The 19209-nt window shown below is 47.3% G+C and overlaps 1 protein-coding gene across 5 annotated transcripts in view; it reads right to left on the bottom strand.

Moving 5' to 3' along the window:
* Positions 1–19209, bottom strand: part of PIR (pirin) — a 78329-nt gene that overhangs the window by 35932 nt on the left and 23188 nt on the right. For all 5 annotated transcript variants that reach the window (XM_033950535.1, XM_033950540.1, XM_033950539.1 and 2 more), the window contains 3 exons: positions 13770–13853; positions 12623–12829; positions 5305–5389 (listed from right to left, as the gene is read on the bottom strand). In XM_033950535.1, the coding sequence (XP_033806426.1) occupies positions 5305–5389; positions 12623–12829; positions 13770–13853 (376 nt within the window). The remainder of the gene's footprint in view (positions 1–5304; positions 5390–12622; positions 12830–13769; positions 13854–19209) is intronic.

Raw genomic sequence — 19209 nt, 5'->3', positions numbered from 1 at the left:
TGATCGAGAGCGAAAAAGAAGTGTCATATTTACATTTATTTATTATAAAAAATTTCTATCCCACTTATCAACTAAGCGGGTCACAGTTAATACATACATAAAAAACCCATAACAGGACTTTACAATACATGTCAAAGACACTCATTAAAAGACCATCATCTTATATTCTAAAGGAGTGCTATATTGTCTACTGACTTCGGAATGATCAAAGAAAAGGCTCTGACAAATAAGCTGGTCTTTAATAGTTTCTTAAATGACCTGCAATCTGCACTGGTTCTTAATGTCCCTTTCAGTGTGTTCCAAAGTCTTGGACCTGCTACAGATACAGCCGCTCCGCACCTTTTCCTCAATTAATCTCATAGTTGATTCAGAGTGCAAATTTTGATTTGGAATGTACCTTTTCAAAATTTGGACAAGATACCAAGGCGAGATGCTATAAAACCTCAATGTACCTTCCCTTTTATTTGACTTCCTTACACATCCAGGGTGGGTGGGTGGGTGGGGGGAGGGGAATGTATTATTGTTTGCTATACTTAATTATCTATATTATTGAAATTAAATATGTACTTCTTCTATTAATTATGGGGAGGAGAAAATGATTGTGTTTTGAATTATTTGTGTATTTAAAGTGTGTTCTGTGTAGTGTTTATGTTTAAATTCATTGTATGGCACATTTGAAAATTAATAAAGGTTTATAAAAAAAAAACCAAAAACAAAAACCACCTCTATCAGCAACCAACGTAATTTCTTTTACACTGGAGTGATATGATCATACTTTGATATCCTAGTGATCCCTGCTGGCCCCCTTGGTGCATATTAAGGCAACATGCTATTTGCAATTTAATTTATTTAAAGCATGTAATGTCCCAATTATTAAAACAAAACAAAAAAAACCAACAATGAGATTTTTAGCCTTATGCCCTTCTCTTTGCATTAAAGAATTCATTTTCGCTTTTGATTTTCTTTTTTGACGGAAAAAAAACACCGAATATATGTTCTGGAAATGGGAAAATAAGTTTGCAGCAAAGCATGGCAGACAAAAATGTTTTAGATTTGTGAAGTGCCTCTGGTGTGCTCAAGTGTCTGCAGATTAGTCTTTCTCGAATGAGGTATGATGTAATGACTGCAGTCTGATTTGACCCAGCTGTTCTCTCAGAACCGCTGCAGAAAAACCACCTGTTTGCAACAGGGGACATGGAACTGCTCAATTACGTTTTACAAGGGTTTTGGCTGAAAACAAACATTACCTCTGTAGGCGAGAAAAATGATAGAAGAGAGCTTACAATCTAAAATAATAAAGCCCTAAGCGCGCATGCACACTCCCACCTGCATGCTCCCGTTTTCCGTGCGCTGTAGGGTCCCGCAGGTAGGAGTGCGCATGTGCGCGGCGGCGCGGAGCCTGTCGGCTATGGCGGCTCTTGCCTTCTGAAGGATAAAGCCAAGAAGCATGGAGCTGGAAGGAAGAGGAGCTGCTCCCCTCCCCCAACGGAATTAAAAAACCCCAGAGCTCACTTCGGGTCCGGCAAGGGCTGCAGGTCCTGAAACCTTCCGATTCAAGCAGCATCTGCAGCACTCTACACATGCTGCTTCGAGGCCTTCTACTGCCCTGATTTGCTGGACAGTAGAAGGCCCCGAAGCAGCGTGTGTAGAGTGCTGCAGATGCTGCTGGAATTGGAAGGTTTGTCGGGACCACGGGAAGGGAAGGGGGGGGCAGTAAGGGACTAAGGGAGCCGGCCAAACCGCGGGAAGGGAAAGGGGGGGTAGGGGAAATGCTACTGATGCACAGGAAAGTGGTGTGGGGGGAGGGAAATGGAGGGGAAGGGAATGCTGCTGTGGCTGCTGCACAGGGAAGTGGTGGGAGAGAAATGCTGTTGCATAGGAGGCAGGGAGAGAGACAGATAGATAGAAAGAAAAGAAGAAAGACACAGGGGCAGGGAGAGACACAGAAAGACAGACAAAGGGGGCCAGGGAGAGAGATAGACAGCGGGAGGGAGAGACAGACAGAAATAAAGACACACAGACATTATTCTAGCACCCGTTAATGTAACGGGCTAAAATACTAGTATAGTACATAAAACAAAACATTGATAAAACATACAGACCATACGTCATGGTTTTTGAGAATTCTGAAATGGCGCTAAGAGCCTTTTTATAGCTGGTTATACCTTCACCTCCATGAAGCCATGTTGCTTTTCACTGAAGATCATTAATAATTCTATGGGTAACTGGTATGACTGACAGGACTCTCGTGTGTAAGATCATTAAAATACTTGTGGTCTACAACAGTATTGAAATAAAACAAAGAGAGGCTGGGAGGTGATAATACCACACAAACAGAACAAAAAAAAAAAAAACCTCCCACCAGAAATATTTAGAACTACCAAACACACCAGCTGCCAGAACAGAGCCTCTTTCATAGCAAAATGAAAGAAGAAACCTCAGTTATATAGGTGGGGAGGGGGGTAACCCTCACCACCATCCATCCATCATAGGCAGAAAATACATTTGTTGCTATAAGTAGGCACCAATGTGCAGTGGGACACAGAGGATTTGTACACTGAACTGTTATGGTGCTTTTTGCACCAGGATGGCCCTGAGAAAGTAGCGTCTAGGCTACGAAACGATCCTAGGCTGGCTTGCAACAGATAACGTCATGTGCCATTTGTGGGCCGATTGGAAACACGTTGTTCCTCTTCTTTTGAAACTAAAACATAAGTATATTTTGCAGAGGCAACAAAAGGTCTTTTCTATCGTTTTGCTACGAAAGCGGCACGGCTCTGGCAGCTGGTGTGTTTGGTAGTTCTATATGTTTCTGGTGGGAGCGTTTTATTCCATTTGTGTAAGATCATTAAAATATATCTTAGGTCAACACAACACCCTAAGACAAGGTAATCAAACTCTATGCCGCTCAACTACCGTATTTTCTCGCATATAATGCGCGCGTTATACGTGGTTTTTACGTACCGCGCACACCCTTGCGCGTTATATGCGTGAGTGCGTTGTACAAAAATTTTTTTACATAGTTCCCCCCCCCCCCCGACGTCCGATTCATCCCCCCCCGCAGGAACCCTCGCACCCCCACCCCGAAGGACTGCTCGCACGCACCCCCACCCTGAAGGACCGCTCGCACCCCCACAGCCTCCCGACCCCCCCCCCATCATGTAGAAGCTCCTACCGGTGTCCTGCTGCTTCCTCTTGGCGGTCCCGACACCCGACACGATCGGGGAAAGAGGGAGCTCAAGCCCTCTTGCCCCAACCAACTGTGGCACCCCCGACATGATCGGGGCAAGAGGGAGCTCAGGCCCTCTTGCCCCCCCCCCGACTCCCCGACACGATCGGGGCAAAAGGGAGCCTAAGCCCTCTTGTCCCGCCGACTCCCCAACTCCCCGACAATATCGGGCCAGGAGGGAGCCCAAGTCCTCCTGGCCCTGGCGACCCCCCCTCCCCCGCTAGTTGTTCGGGCCAGGAGGGAGCCCAAACCCTCCTGGCCACGGCGACCCCTTACCCCCACCCCGCACTACATTACGGGCAGGAGGGATCCCAGGCCCTCCTGCCCTCGACGCAAACCCCCTTCCCCCAATGACCGCCCCCCCCCCTCCCAAGAACCTCCGACCGCCCCTCCAGCCGACCCGCGACCCCCCTGGCCGACCCCCCACGACCCGCCTTCCCCGTACCTTTGTGTAGTTGGCCGGACAGACGGGAGTCAAACTCGCCTGTCCAGCAGGCAGCCAACGACGGAATGAGGCCGGATTGGCCCATCCGTCCCAAAGCTCCGCCTACTGGTGAGGCCTAAGACGCCTGGGCCAATCAGAATAGGCCCGGGAGCCTTAGGTCACACCTGGGGGCGGGGCCTGAGGCACATGGGCCCAACCCGACCATGTGCCCAAGGCCCCGCCCCCAGGAGGGACCTAAGGCTCCTGAGCCTATTCTGATTGGCCCAGGCGCCTTAGGCCTCACCAGTAGGCGGAGCTTTGGGACGGATGGGCCAATCCGGCCTCATTCCGTCATTGGCTGCCTGCCGGACAGGCGGGTTTGGCTCCCGTCTGTCCGGCCAACTACACAAAGGTACGGGGAAGGGGGGCGGGGGTGTCGTGGGGGATGGCCAGGGGGGTCGCGGGTCGGTTGGGGGGGCGGTTGTTGGGGGAGGGGGGTTTGCATCGAGGGCAGGAGGGCCTGGGATCCCTCCTGCCCGTAATGTAGTGCGGGGTGGGGGTAAGGGGTCGCCATGGCCAGGAGGGTTTGGGCTCCCTCCTGGCCCGAACAACTAGCAGGGGGGGGGGGGGGTCGCCAGGGCCAGGAGGACTTGGGCTCCCTCCTGGCCCGATATTGACGGGGAGTTGGGGAGTCGGCGGGGTAAGAGGGCTTGGGCTCCCTTTTGCCCGATGTGTCGGGGAGCCGGTGGGGGCAAGAGGGCTTGAGCTCCCTCTTGCCCCGATCGTGTCGGGGAGTCGGGACTGCCAAGAGGAAGCAGCAGGACACCGGTAGGAGCTTCTACATGATGGGGGGGTCGGGAGGCTGTGGGGGTGCGAGCGGTCATTCAGGGTGGGGGTGCGGGTGGGAGTGCGTGCGAGTGGTCCTTCGGGGTGGGGGTGCGTGCGAGCGGTCCTTCGGGGTGGGGGTGCGAGCGGTCCTGCGAGGGGGGGGGGGAATCGGACGTCGGGGGGGGGGGGGGGCATCAGGTTTTCAGGGTGGGGACAGGACTTCAAGGGGGAGAGGAGAGTCGGGGCGGGCAAAAGGAGAGTCGGGGTGGCCAGAGGAGAGTCGGGGCGGGTGAAAGGAGAGTCGGGCAACGACGGGAGAGTTGGGCAGCATGCGCGGTATATGGGTGTGCGCGGTATATAAAAATTTCTGTACATAAATTTGTGTTTTTCGCGCGCTATACCCGTGTGCGCGTTTTACACGGGTGCGCGTTATCTATGTGAAAATACGGTAGTAGTCGCTCTCAGAAATAAAAGGGATAGAGAATAAGGAAAAACAAAAGAAAAAGCTGTATTACAAGGCCGTAACATTCTCCTTGTAGGAATCGGCAAAGCTTTTAAGCCTCGTCTTTTTCCAAGTCTTTTAAAATTGCTGAAGCTCTCCCGAGTGATGGGGAAGGGGCTGCCAGATGTTCAGAAGTGTGTCGAGAACTGCATAGAAGAACAATTTCGACTTCCCACTGTGTGACATATCAACTCAAACCTGTCAATTCTCTTCCAAGGAGACCCTGGATGACAGCACGGTTGAGAATAACAGCATAACAGCGACAGAAGGCATGTTGACATTAAACAGACCTACTGAATTTTTTTTTATTTTTTTTTTTACCTTTAGGGATTTCTTGCACATGTTTGGCGTTTTCTTCCAGTTTGAAATCCAGATACAAAGTTGGTGTTCGAGTATATACTTTGGACTGAAAAAGGGAAATTAATCATGGTTACTCTTTTAATATCATTAAGATACTACCCCTGGGTCATAATTTCTCATTTTTCATGGGATAGTTATTCCCCCCACCCAGAGGCGCGCACAAAAGCACAGGAACAAATGGGCAATGAAGCTCAATTTCACACAAGCAATGTATTCTACATACGGGGTATTACATAAAAACACGAGTTATCATACTGAGACAGACTGAAGGTCCATCAAGCACAGTATCCTGCTTCCAACAGTGGCCAACCCATGTCAAAAGCAACTGGCAAGATCCCAAGGCATGAGCAGCCCCTCTTAATAATATGGCTTATAGACTTTTCTTTTAGGAAAATTATCCAAACCTTTTTTTTTTTATTTTTTATAAACCCTGCTAAGCTAACCGATTTCACCACCTTCTCTGGCATCGAATTTCAGGAGTTTCCTTACAGGTTGAGTGAAGAAATATTTTCTCCGGCCTGGTTTCAAATCTACTACTAAGTAGGCTCTCTTAGGCTTCCGCAGCTGGCGTCATAATTGCTGCAGGTGTCCAGGGCTTCCTGCGTCCGGGTAGGTAGAACCAACGTTTCAGTCATCGTGCTGTGGCTTTCTTCAGGATATGTTGCGAGGTCTGCAATTTGTCTTTATATATAGTGGGCCCTCTAACCCGATTGGCTTGGGTTTGAGGAGATTGAGGCATTAGAAAGAAGTGTGTCCTGGACAACCCAGCGCAGACAACTGAGCGCAAGGCGGAAGCGCGCCGAAGAAAAACAGTATTTTAAAGGGTTCCGACGGGGGGTGTGGGGCCACTTTACTTAACAGAGATCGCGCCGGCGTTGTGGGGTTTTTGGGGGGTTGTAACCCCCCACATTATACTGAAAACTTCACTTTTTCCCTAAAAGAGGGAAAAAGTTAAGTTTCCAGTAAATGAGGGGGTTACAACCCCCTAAACCTCCCACAACGCCGGCGCAATCTCTGTTAAGTAAAGTGAGGGGGTTCCCCACCAACACCCCCCGTTGGAGCCCCTTAAAATACTGTTTTTCTTCGGCGCGCTTCCGCCTTGCGCTCAGTTGTCTGCGCTGGGTTGTCGTCGCGTGCTTTTGACTATGAACCAACACATGTAATCAACAATGACCAACAACCATTAGAAGACAATGCTGCAACAGAACAAAAAAAAATGGAAGTGCTCCCCTATGTCCAAGGAGTAACAGATTACATATGGAAACTGTTAAAGAAAAAACCCCCATCAAAACAGCCTACAGCAGGGGTGTCCAATGTCGGTCCTCGAGGGCCGCAATCCAGTCGGGTTTTCAGGATTTCCCCAATGAATATGCATTGAAAGCAGTGCATGCACATAGATCTCATGCATATTCATTGGGGAAATCCTGAAAACCTGACTGGATTGCGGCCCTCGAGGATCGACATTGGACACCCCTGGCCTACAGTGTACCACAGAAACTTGCATGCACACTCGAACATGTAATAGACCGGTTACTCTGCTCCAAACCCTCGGATTGCATGACATCGCATGCAGTTGTGGCCAATTTTACATTGGTGAAACTGGACGTACCACAGAGGAAAGGCTGAAAAAGCACAAGAGAGACACCATAAGCTATGCAACACAGAAAAAGAAACCCAGCTGTAGCCCTCCATGCCAAGGAAACGGGTCATATGATTAGATTAGAGAAGACAAAAGTCCGGGAGAAAGAAGACCGCTGATGGCCGAGAAGACTCAAATAAAACAGGCAACAGATATAGCAAAACCACCCCAATAACTTCAACGGAGATAAAGGACTCTTCATAAACAAGGCATGGCAACCACTCATCCAAAAGAAAGGACTGAGGCTGAGGACAAACGCCTACTCCCTCCATCTCAAGTTTCCAGACTCTTTTCTGACAAAATATAAAAATGTGACCAACAGACTTTCCCTCCACAATTCAAATTTGTGGACCGCGGGCTTTCCTGCCTCAATCACCTCAAACCTTAGCCAATCAAGTTAGGAGACCCACTAAATATATATAAAAGAGAGAAATTGCAGACCTCACGGCATACCCTGAAGAAATCCACAGCATGATGGCTGAAACATCAGTTCCACCGACCCAGGCGCGGCGAGATCCAGACACCACAATAATGTGCTACTTAGTAGCTTCACTGCATACCTAGCATTTTTGGAAAGAGCAAATATCTCCCTTGAGCTGTTTTTTTCTCAAAGCTGAAGAGCCCCTTGCTGCTTTAGCCTCTCCTCATAGGAAAGTTGTACCACACACATTTTGGCATCATCATTTGTTGCCCTCCGCTGTACCTTTTCTAATTCCGCTATATCGCCGAGACACGGTGACCTGAATTGCACACAGTATTCAAGGTGCGGCCATACTGTAGAGCAGTGGTCTCAAACTCGCGGCCCGGGGGCCACATGCGGCCCGCCAGGTCCTATTTTGAGGCTCTCGGTATATTTATCATCATCACAAAAGTAAAATAAAACCGTTTTGATCATATGTCTCTTTAACCAATAAATGACAATATTATTATTAAGACTTAGCCAAAAGGAAAGATTTATAAACTATTAAGAGTTTTACCTCATGCAAAATTGTCATTTCTTTAATAAGAAGAAATTAACTATTCTTTCTGCGGCCCTCCAAGTCCCTACAAATCCAAAATGTGGCCCTGCAAAGGGTTTGAGTTGGAGAACACTGCTGTAGAGCGATACAAAGACTTAACATTTTTATCTTTGTTTTCTTAGCTGCTGCAGCACACTATGCTGAGGGTTTCAACGTATCCTCAACGATGACACCCAGATCCTTTTCCTGGGTGGCAACTCCTAATGCTCACAATAATCTTCATTTGCCGTCATCTTATCTTCTTCTAAACAAGGTAGATCCTATCCAAAGATATTTACATAAAAATTGATCACACATACACACAAAGTTTAAAATCAATATGCATTTGGGCTGCAAAAACCCGAGGGAATGGTACAATTTAGGGCAGGGGTAGGCAATTCCGGTCCTTGAGAGCCGGAGCCAGGTCAGGTTTTCAGGATGTCCACAATAAATATGCATGAGATAGATTTGCATCTCAAGGAGGCAGTGCCTGCAAATCCATCTCATACATATTCATGGTGGATATCCTGAAAACCTGACCTAGCTCCGGCTCTCGAGAATTGGAATTGTCTACCCCTGGTTTAGGGGGGTGAAGAACGTCGGCTCTTCTGCCCGTGCCTAGGATGGAGAGCCCATGCGGGCGCGACAGCAGGTTGGGGGGTTGCTACTCGTGTCAGGAACATTACAGAGGTACGGGGGAAGGGAAGCGGTGCACGCACGTGACAGTGGGAGGTGAGGGGGGGAGCAGAGAAGAGGGCAGGGGAGGGGCACCATTGCCCCATGCGCTTCTCACCCTCGCTAGGCCACTGACCTCACCCCCACCCTTTCTACAAAAGTGCTGTCTATTTTCTCATCTTATTGCAATGCAAGCAGCTCTGGCAGACCTAAAAGCCTGGCCAGAAATTTTCCAGCGTTCCTTGCATTTGACCCGTCTCCTCCGTCTCTCCTGTAAAGGAGGCTTCATTTGATTTGCATATGGCTCCACTACGGACCGTTCACATTTTGGCTTGTCCTGCTTCAATGAAAAGATGGCCTCAGGTGCAAGTCACGCCAGACTAATATTTAAAAAAATGAAAAAAAGAAGGAGTGGGAACCCAAGCGTGCCAAATCTATGGATTTGCTATACTCCAAGTCCACACCAGGAAACTACAATCAGCTGCAGCGATTCAGATTAAACATTGAACAAAATTGCCAGGACTTGTAACGGCCTCCAAAGTAAAGTGGTCCAAATGATTAATTTCCTCTAGCATGCATTGAATGCATCCCTAGGAGGTCAATAATCGTCGGTATGTGCAAGCATTATTAGGTCTCATTCCTGAGGACAAATGTTCCAACAAGCTATGCCGCCTCTCACCCCCACGAAACAGCTTGCAATTAGAAGTCCTGACAACTTGTAAAAGTATATTAATTTGAAGTTGTTGCTTGGCAGCATGCAGAAAGGGCGGGGGAGGGGGGGGAGGGGGAAGGTGGCCCACAAAACAAAAAGGTGGCCCACAAAAAGTCAATTTGTGTTGACTTCATTGCATGTTATTCATGGTTTTCTTTGCTGCAAGGTGACTTTCCTCAATTCTCCACAAGAAACTACAATATAATCTCGTTATAACGGACTTCAAGGGACCTGGAAAAACAGTCGGTTATATTCAGAGTCCATTATATCCAGAGTTGCATTTGTTAAAAACTTTATTTAGGTCAGCTTGAAACAACGTACAATCAATGAACAACAGTCACTGCACAAAAGCATATCAGCAACACCAATAACAAAACTCAAAAAAACATTGGTATGGCACGAAACGATTGCGAAACCAGAATACTGAAAGATGTTCTAAAGCATTGTCGTACTGTACGGGAAAGAAAAATACTCTGTCATTTTCTTCTGGGCTGCATTTTGATACTATATCACCGGCACGCCACGCGCCTTGTAGGCGGAGCTTGCATGTCCGTTTCAGCCGAAGAAAACTATAGCTAAAGCGGCTCTGGGGACCAAATTGGTTGTCCGTTACATCCGAAAGTCTGTTATATGTGATGATTTTCTACATGTTTATAAAGGCGCACGGCCGGGACCAGCGGACCTCGTCCGCTACAGGCGAGGTTCCGTTATAAGCGAGTCCATCATAACGAGATTCTACTGTAATGTTTTTTAAAAAAAATGAGGCTGTGAAGTCGGTCACCACAAGCCCTCAAATCGCAGGAGTTCATCTCAACACATAAGTTGGCCAAGTAGGCATGTGCCTTGGACCCAAAGAGTTCAGGGGGCCCCAGAACACTGCCTGCTCTGATCACGACAGGGTACCTGCCTCTGGGCTCAGTTCCAGATGTCCACGTGCTGCCTTCTTCTTTATTCAGTGCAGCCGAACTTGCAGTCTTCAAAAGGCCATGGGCAGCGGTTCCTACACGCTGCCCACAGCCGACCCGGAAGCTTTTCTTCTGACACTGGGATTGTGCGTCAGAAGTAAGGCTTCCGGGTCAGCCGTGGGCAGCGTGTAGGAACCTCTGCCGATGGTCTTTTGAAGACTGCGAGTTCAGTTACACTGAATAAATGAAGAAACGTAGAAATGTGATGGCAGATAAAGGCTAAATGGCCCATCTAGTCTGCCCATCCGCAGTAACCATCTCTAAGAGATCCCACGTGCCTATCCCAGGCTTTCTTGGAGGAAGGAGAAGCTGCTGCTTGGACTTCTAGAGATGGGCCTGGAGGTACACTCTCATAGGGGGTAAGGGGACAGGGCCAAGGAGCCCAGTGTACTTGGGTGTCTAGGGCCCAAAGAATTAATCCTGCCCTGAACACCTATTCTAAGTAAATAAGGTAGGTCATGATCTAAAGCAGATGGCCTTGAATTCCAGTGCTCAGAGCTCCTCCCCCCCCTAAATACAAAGACTTGATTTTTCAATCCACTGAAATAAGGTTACAAAGGTTAGATAGCTCCAAGTCTAGTAGATGCTGACGCTGTCATCTTGATATAGGGACTTTGGATCATTTGCTATATTATTGTCCCCTGATACTCAAATTCTGGAAATCTATTTGGGGTCAAATTATTACGATATTGGAAGTTCCACTTTCGTTATCATATGATATAATATTGTTTGGAACGATACTATTCCCCAAGAAACCAATCAATGCAAAGCAGAATAAATTGCTACTCCTCATGACAGCAGTAGCCATGGAGCTGATAATGAAAAATTGGAAAAGTTGGGATAACCTAAATTATAGTTTCTGGTGGGAATCTTTATGCCAGATTTATAAGTTTGAGAACATTATTCCATTGCAGGGGGGACACCAAAGTAAATTCAAGGAAATTTGGGACCCGTTAACAAAATATTGTAAGTTATGAAAAATGAATTATTAACATTACTAGTGTTTAAGCCCATTACATTAACGGGTGCTAGAGTAGATGTCTGTCTGGTTTTTTTTTTCTTTGTCTCTCTCTCTCTCCCTCCTTGGACGCTGTCTGTCTGTCATTCTTTCTGTCTGTGTCTCTCCCTGGCCCCCTGTCTGTCTGTCTCTGTCTCCCTGGCCCCCTTCCTGCCTGTATTTCTCTGTTGCGCCATGCCTGCCTGTCTCTCCGTGGCCCCTTCCTGTGCCTCCTTCCCGTGTCCTTAGTGCCCCCAGTGCCTCCTTCCCGTGTCCTTAGTGCCCCCAGTGCCTCCTTCCCATCATTAGTGCCCCCAGTGCCTCCTTCCCATCATTAGTGCCCCCAGTGCCTCCTTCTCGTGTCCTTAGTGCCCTCAGTTCCCCTTCCTATGTCCTTAGTGCCCCAGTACCTCCTTCCTATATCCCCCTCACTGCCTTCCAGACTTTGTTCCCCCCGAAGCCAGCCTATCTGCTTCCCTCCCTTCATCCCCCTGTGCAGTAGAACCCTTGAGCAGCATCTTTCCATTTCTACCCCCCCCCCCCGCCACTACCGCCACCGTGCAGCAGACCCCACTGGCCCTCCTCCCATCCGACCCGCCCACCGTGAGACGACCTTCTATTGCCTGTGATTTCCTCTGCCGCGTCTCTGTCTCGATGTCATCAGGGATGCGGCAGAGGTAATCAGGGCAGTAGAAGGCCGCAAAACAGCATGTTTAGAGCACTGCAGACGCTGCTGAAGCTGGGAGGTTTGTGGTTGTCTCGCGGTGGGAGGGTCGGATGCGAGGGTCAACAGGGGTTCGAGTGTGCCGAGGAGGGGTGCGCCGGGGGGGGAGGGGGGAAGAGGGGAGGGGGACAACGAACTGCCTTACAGTGAGTGCTGCCTTACAGTGAGTGAGGGGAAAGTCGAACCTGCCGGCCAGGGACCTACGGATCACGCAGGTAGGAGTGTGCATGCGCGCTTAGCGTTTTATTATATAGATTTTCAATCAACATTAACATTATTTCCCTTTGATTCATGAAAGATTGATTCATGAAACATCCAGGAGGGGTGGGGTGGGGGATTAAACAGCTGTATACTATTTGTTGGAATAGAGTGCACTATGTTGTATTAATTGATTGTTCATATCTTTGCACTATGTATTAGATATCAAAAAAGAATAAAGAATTAAAAAAAAAAAAAAAAAAATCCATTGAAATAAGTCCTACATAGGCTATGCCGATTCTCAAATCATGCACGAAAAAGGTCACTAGCATGCATCTAAACTCACAAAAACGCCAACAAGTTCCCTTTACCTTGACACCCAAAGCCTCTCCGGATATGACGACAGCAGTCACACCGTCCTTCGAAGGTTTCGGAATGTCTTGACTCTTCAGTTCCTGGTACACAGGTGCTATCATTTTGTCTGAGCTTCTCAAGTTGACCCAGAGCTGTAGGCCATGGGCAGGCTCATCTGAACACGGCATCTCTGCGTGAACAATACCCCGACCGGCAGTCATCCACTAAAAGTGAAAGAGAGAGCAAAAAAAGTGGAAAGAGGCACACTATAAAAAGGTTCACATTAAAAATGTGTGTTTTATTGTAATATGTTCATTGTCAAAGGGAGATGAAACATCCTGGACTTTAAAAAAATCTGTGAAAAGAACTCTAAAATCACATTTAGAAACATAGAAAAATGATGGCAGATAAAGGCCAAATGGTATATCCATAGCATCTACTATCTCCTCCTCTCCCTATTGGAACTCCTGTCATATGAGGAAAGACTAAAACGGTTAGGGCTCTTCAGCTTGGAAAAGAGACAGCTGAGGGGAGATATGATTGAAGTCTACAAAATCCGGAGTGGAGTAGAACGGGCACAAGTGGATCGATTTTTCACTCCATCAAAAATGACAAAGACTAGGGGACACTCAAAATTACAGGGAAATACTTTTAAAACCAATAGGAGGAAATATTTTCTCACTCGGAGAATATTTAAGCTCTGGAATGCGTTGCCAGAGGATGTGGTAAGAGTGGATAGCGTAGCTGGTTTTAAGAAAGATTTGGACAAGTTCCTGGAGGAAAAATCCATAGTAATGTAATGTAATTTATTTCTTATATACCGCTACATCCGTTAGGTTCTAAGCGGTTTGTAGAAAATATACATTAAGATTATAAATGAGAAGTAAGAATAGTCTGTTATTGAGAAAATCATGGGGGAAGCCACTGCTTGCCCTGTATTGGTAACATGGAATATTGCTACGCCTTGGGTTTTGGCCAGGTACTATGGACCTGGATTGGCCACCATGAGAACGGGCTACTGGGCTTGATGGACCATTGGTCTGACCCAGTAAGGCTATTCTTATGTTCTTTACACCTACATTGTGATGTCATAGACAGACATTCTTGATCCCTTTTGAATAGATATTTCCTTTTTCAGTGGTCATTTAAATATTTCTCTAGTACCTGCAGATCTCCAGGATTCAGTCTTCCAGTATGGCCACAAAAATCTTCATGGGCCATTGACCCTCCTGACAAAAGGTAGGAGACCTAGAAAAATCACACACACTTTCCTATTGACATTTTTACACACTTTACAACAGGTGCAGTCAGAAGGGTCTGCAAAAACAGAGATGAAACGCTACCCTGTGCACATAAAATATGAAATCAGGAAAAACAAATAAACCACCAACTATGGAAACAAACTTCAACCCTATACTGTACCACTTCCTTGGGGCTTTACAGCCCAAGTGCATGACCCTGCATTTATTATTTTATTAATTAAAAAAAAAAAAAAAAATCAGTTTTCAGGACTTCTCTTATTTACATTCTCAACAGTTAATGCGTTTTGGCTGCTCGGGGCAGAATTCCCTGGATTCTATATATGGAGCTTTGAGTTATATGTACAGATCTGGGGGCACACCCAATCTACACACACAAATTTAACGAGCCAATCAGCACTGATAATTGGCCCCAACGAGCAAATTATCGGCACCAATTTCAATTTATGTACGGACCTGGTCGGGTCATCCACTGGATTGTTACACTATAAGGACATTACATACATTTGCATATTAGGACTTTTTATTCATGTAGTTTTATATGTATTTTATTTGAGTTCATATAAATAAACATTGTTCATCTCAAGGATGACATGTTTCTTATCCCAGCGGTTCCCAACTCTGTCCTGGAGGACCACCAGCCAGTCAGGTTTTGAGGGTAACCCTAATGAATATGCATGGGGCAGATTTGCATGCCTGTCACCTCCATTATATGTAAATCTCTCATATCCATATTCATTAGGGCTATCCCAAAAACCCAATTGGCTAGTGGTCCTCCAGGACAGGGTTGGGAACTCCTGTTCTATCCCCCTCCCCACTTGCTTCCTTTTCTTTGTTGGATTTTACGAGGGGGGGGTTTGTTCCCTTTCTTTTTATTTGCATACATTTTTAAGCATATCCTATATAATAAAACGCTAGCTGCGCATGCGCACTCCTATCGGCGTGCTTCCATGATCAGTAGGTCTGTGGCCGCAGGAGTGCGCATGCGCGAATCCCCAGCACCTACCTACACTCGCCGGAAGGACTGGAACCCAGCGCTGGACATCCTGCTCTCCTGTCGGCTCCTCTCACGAGCCGCACCAGCGTCGGAGAAGGCTTCCGACGCTGGCGGGGATCGAGAAGAGCTGCGGCGACACCTCAAGGGGCGGGAAGGGAAGCACTGAAATAAAAGATTCCAGCCGCTACTTTCTTCGCGGTCCCGACTCCAAACGCCGATTCAAGCAGCGTGTGCAGCACTCTACACACGCTGCTTCGAGGCCTTCTACTGCCCTGATTTGCTCTGCCGTGTCTCTGATGATGTCATCAGGGACATGCCAGAGTAAATCAGGGCAGTAGAAGGCCCCGAAGCAGCGTGTGTAGAGTGCTGCACACGCTGCTGGAGTCCCAGGTTTGTCGGGGAAGGGGAGCAGGAGAGAAGACATGCACAGCCACTTGCAGCAGGGGCTTAGAGGGCAAGAGAGCTGCAATTGGACAGACTGAGGAAGGAAATGTTCAGATAAAGAGCGGAGACTGAAGAAGGAAAGAAAATTGGAGAGACTGAGGTAAGAAATGTTCAGAGAAAGAAGAGCCGAGACTGAAGAAGGAAAAAAAAAATAGGAATAAATATCTACAGGGAAACACAAGATCAGGAGCATACAGAGAAAAAAATGCAGCATATTTCAGGAATAAGGAACACATAGAGAAAGTAGAGCAGAGACCCCTGCAAGAAGAGAAAAAGAGCAAAGAGACTGGGGATGAGAAAGAGAGCAGGCATGCTTGCAGGAGAAAAAGCGAGGCAGTAATGTTACAGCTGGAGAGTGCAAAGAGAGGAAGAAAGCAGAGACAGAGCTACAGAGGGAAATGGAGGGGGAGAGAGACAGAAAGAAAAAAAAAGACAGACATATATTCTAGCACCCGTTAATGTAACGGGCTTAAAGACTAGTTCTATATAAAGAGGTACGTGCAGATTCTAGTTCATGGAACCATAAAGGGGTTTGGCCATGGGCAGAGCATGGGCGTTCTGAAAACTGCGCACATGGGTATAGAATATGCCCGACCTGAGCCTAAGTTAGATGCAAGGATTTACACCCAGGTTTTAGTTGGAGCAAATGGTCGTGCCCAGATTTAGTCACAGGTCCCAGCTGTACGCTGTAACCACACCTAACTTTAGCACAGTTCATAGAATAGCACTAAGCTGGGAGGGGGGGGTGTTTCTGTGCCAATTTTTGGGGTGCCACATATATATAGAATTTCCTCCTAAATGCAGGTATGTGTAGATTTAAAGCACAGTTAGTGTAGTTTTACAAGCAGGTAAGCTAGTTAAGCGTTATCGATTAGAGAATGACGAAGGGACAAATTTTTCCCCATCCCCGCAGGAACTCAATTTCCCCTTCACGTCCCCGTGAGTTTTGTCACTGTCCCTGTCCCATTCCTGTAAGCTCTGCCTTAACTGCACAAGCCTCGAACATTTATGATTTTAAAGTATTTGAGGCTTGTGCAGCTGAGGACGGAGCTTAAGCATTGGTGGAATGAGGCATTATGACATCACAGTCTGAGCTCTAGAATGTTGCTACGTATGATTTTAAAGTGTTTGAGGCTTGTGCAGATGAGGACGGAGTTTAGGCATTGGTGGAATGAGGCATTATGACATCACAGTCTGAGCTCTAGAATGTTGCTACGTATGATTTTAAAGTGTTTGAGGCTTGTGCAGATGAGGACGGAGTTTAGGCATTGGTGGAATGAGGCATTATGACATCACAGTCTGAGCTCTAGAATGTTGCTACGTATGATTTTAAAGTGTTTGAGGCTTGTGCAGATGAGGACGGAGCTTAAGCATTGGTGGAATGAGGCATTATGACATCACAGTCTGAGCTCTAGAAATGTTGCTACTTAGGATTTTAAAATGTTTGAGGCTTGGGCAGACGAGGACAGAGCTTGCAGGAATGGCGCAGGGACAGGAAAAGAATGGGATGGGAAAATGAGTTCCCATGGGGACGGAGAAAAATTTGCCCCCGTTGTCATTCTCTATTATCGATAGATACATTTTCCATATTTAAGACTTAACACCAGTCCTATGCACAGGGTTACCATATGCCCAGATTTACCTGGACATGTCCTTTAGAGGACTGTCTGGCTGGCTTTTCAAAAAGCCAGCCATTTCTCTGGGTTTAGGAGCTTGGGGGCTGCATCTGGAGGGCATCCAAAAAATGTGTGCGACGTCATCATGTGACATCCATGCAGTGGCATAGCAAAGCAGAGAGGTGCCCCTCCCCTGTTGCATGTGTCCCCCCCCTTCCCCAAACCTCTAGTTGTTCACCGCCACGAACAACAAGAACTTCAACGTGCTCCTTGCAACCTCATTGGCTCTCCATGTCACTTCCTATGAGTGGCACCTGGAAGTGACGGTTGGCGGGAGAGACGACGCAGTCGTAAGGAGCACGTTCTTGTTGTTGCTCATGGCGGTGAACAACTAGAGGTACAGGGGAAGGGGGGGAGAAGAGGCGGAGGGAAGGAGCAAGGGGGTACAGATGAGGGAAGGAAGAGGTAGAGAGGTACCGATGAGGGAAGGAGTGAGGGGGTACAGATGAGGGAAGGAGTGAGGGGGTACAGATGAGGGAAGGAGTGGGAAGAGGTAGAGGGGTACCGGTGATGGAAGGAGTGAGGGGGTACCGGTGAGGGAAGGAGTGGGAAGAGGCAGAGGGGTACCAGTGAGGAAAAGGAGTGGGAAGAGGTAGAGGGGTACCGGTGAGGGACGGAGCGAGGGGGTACAGGTGAGGGAAGGAGTGGGAAGAGGTAGAGGGGTACCAGTGACGGAAGGAGTGGGAAGAGGCAGAGGGATACCGGTGAGCGAAGGAGTGGGAAGAGGTAGAGGGGCCCCGGTGAGAGAAGGAGTGAGGAGGTACAGGTGAGGGAAGGAATGGGAAGAGGCAGAGAAGTACTGGTGAGGGAAGGAGCGAGGGGGTACAGGTGAGGGAAGGAATGGGAAGAGGCAGAGAAGTACTGGTGAGGGAAGGAGCGAGGGGGTACAGGTGAGGGAAGGAGTGGGAAGAGGCAGAGGGGTACCGGTGAGAGAAGGAGTGGTACAAGGTAGAGGGGTACCGGTGAGGGAAGGAGTGGGAAGAGGCAGAGGGGTACCGGTGAGGGAAGGAGTGGGAAGAGGCAGAGGGGTACCGGTGAGGGAAGGAGTGAGGGGGTACAGGTGAGGGAAGGAGTGGGAAGAGGCGGAGGGGTGCCGGTAAGGGAAGGAGTGAGGGGGTACAGGTGAGGGAAGGAGTGGGAAGAGGCGGAGGGGTACCGGTGTCCCCACCATGGCACCCTGGGTGGACCCCCCCCCCCCCGTACTACATCACTGCATCCATGTATGCTCAGAGGCCCCCCAGAGCACAGGGAAGGAGAGAAGAGGTTTGTTCAGGGGCGGGGCAGGGCCACAAGCCCTTTTATACAAGCCTCAAGAAAAATATGTCAAGATTGCGTATTATTCAGAATACTGCAATTAAACTAATGCATAACCAAAAGAAATAGGAGCCAGTCACTCCTCTGTATCGAAATTTGCACTGGCTCCCTGTGGAGTCGCACATTAATTTTTCAACTGGGCTGCTTCTACTACAAAGTTGTCACTGGTGAAGCACCACAATATCCGATAGACCTATTTGCTTTTTCTTTCCAGAAGAACCCCAGAAAAAACACTCATTCTTTCTTCGTCTTTCCACCAGCTAATGGATGCAAATTTAAAAAAAAAAAAAAACATCTCACTAACGTTTACTCTCTTTTCAAACTGCTATGTATGATAATGATCTCAGGCATTTGTTTTCCACGTCTCATTCATTTCTTCACTTTAGAAGGCAACAAAAAACTTCTCTCATTAATAGGTTTATAGACAACTAGTTTTTTTCTCTTCCTATGTTTTCTTTTCTATTTTTATTACTCTTTTGTGAATCACATAGAACTACCTAGAAATTGGTTTATTGTATTGTATTGAAATATGGTAACTCTACCTACGCGCTGGAAGGAGGGAAGGTGTGAAAATGTGTTCTTGAAGCCCGTACAATGTTTTGTTCAAGTTTCAAGTTTATTAAAAATGATTTTAAACCGCTTAATCAGGTTTCTAAGCGGTGTACAATGTAAAATTTACATAAAAACAGATTAAAAATCAGAGATAATAGACAAAACCAAAGTGGCTTAGAAAAACACATTGACTTACTTCAAACAGTAGGAAAGAAAGGGCCGAACTACAATCGTGAAAGAAAAAGCAAAACAACAAAAGGAAAAAAACAATAGGTTAGGGTAGAAAGTGATAAAATTTGTTTGTTTTGTCCAAAGGCATCCTGGAACAAAAATGTTTTTAGTTTTGATTTGAATTGTTTTAT

The sequence above is a fragment of the Geotrypetes seraphini genome, chromosome 6, assembly GCF_902459505.1.
Source record: "Geotrypetes seraphini chromosome 6, aGeoSer1.1, whole genome shotgun sequence".
Classification (NCBI taxonomy): domain Eukaryota; kingdom Metazoa; phylum Chordata; class Amphibia; order Gymnophiona; family Dermophiidae; genus Geotrypetes; species Geotrypetes seraphini.
This window is presented reverse-complemented; position numbering and strand designations above follow the sequence as displayed.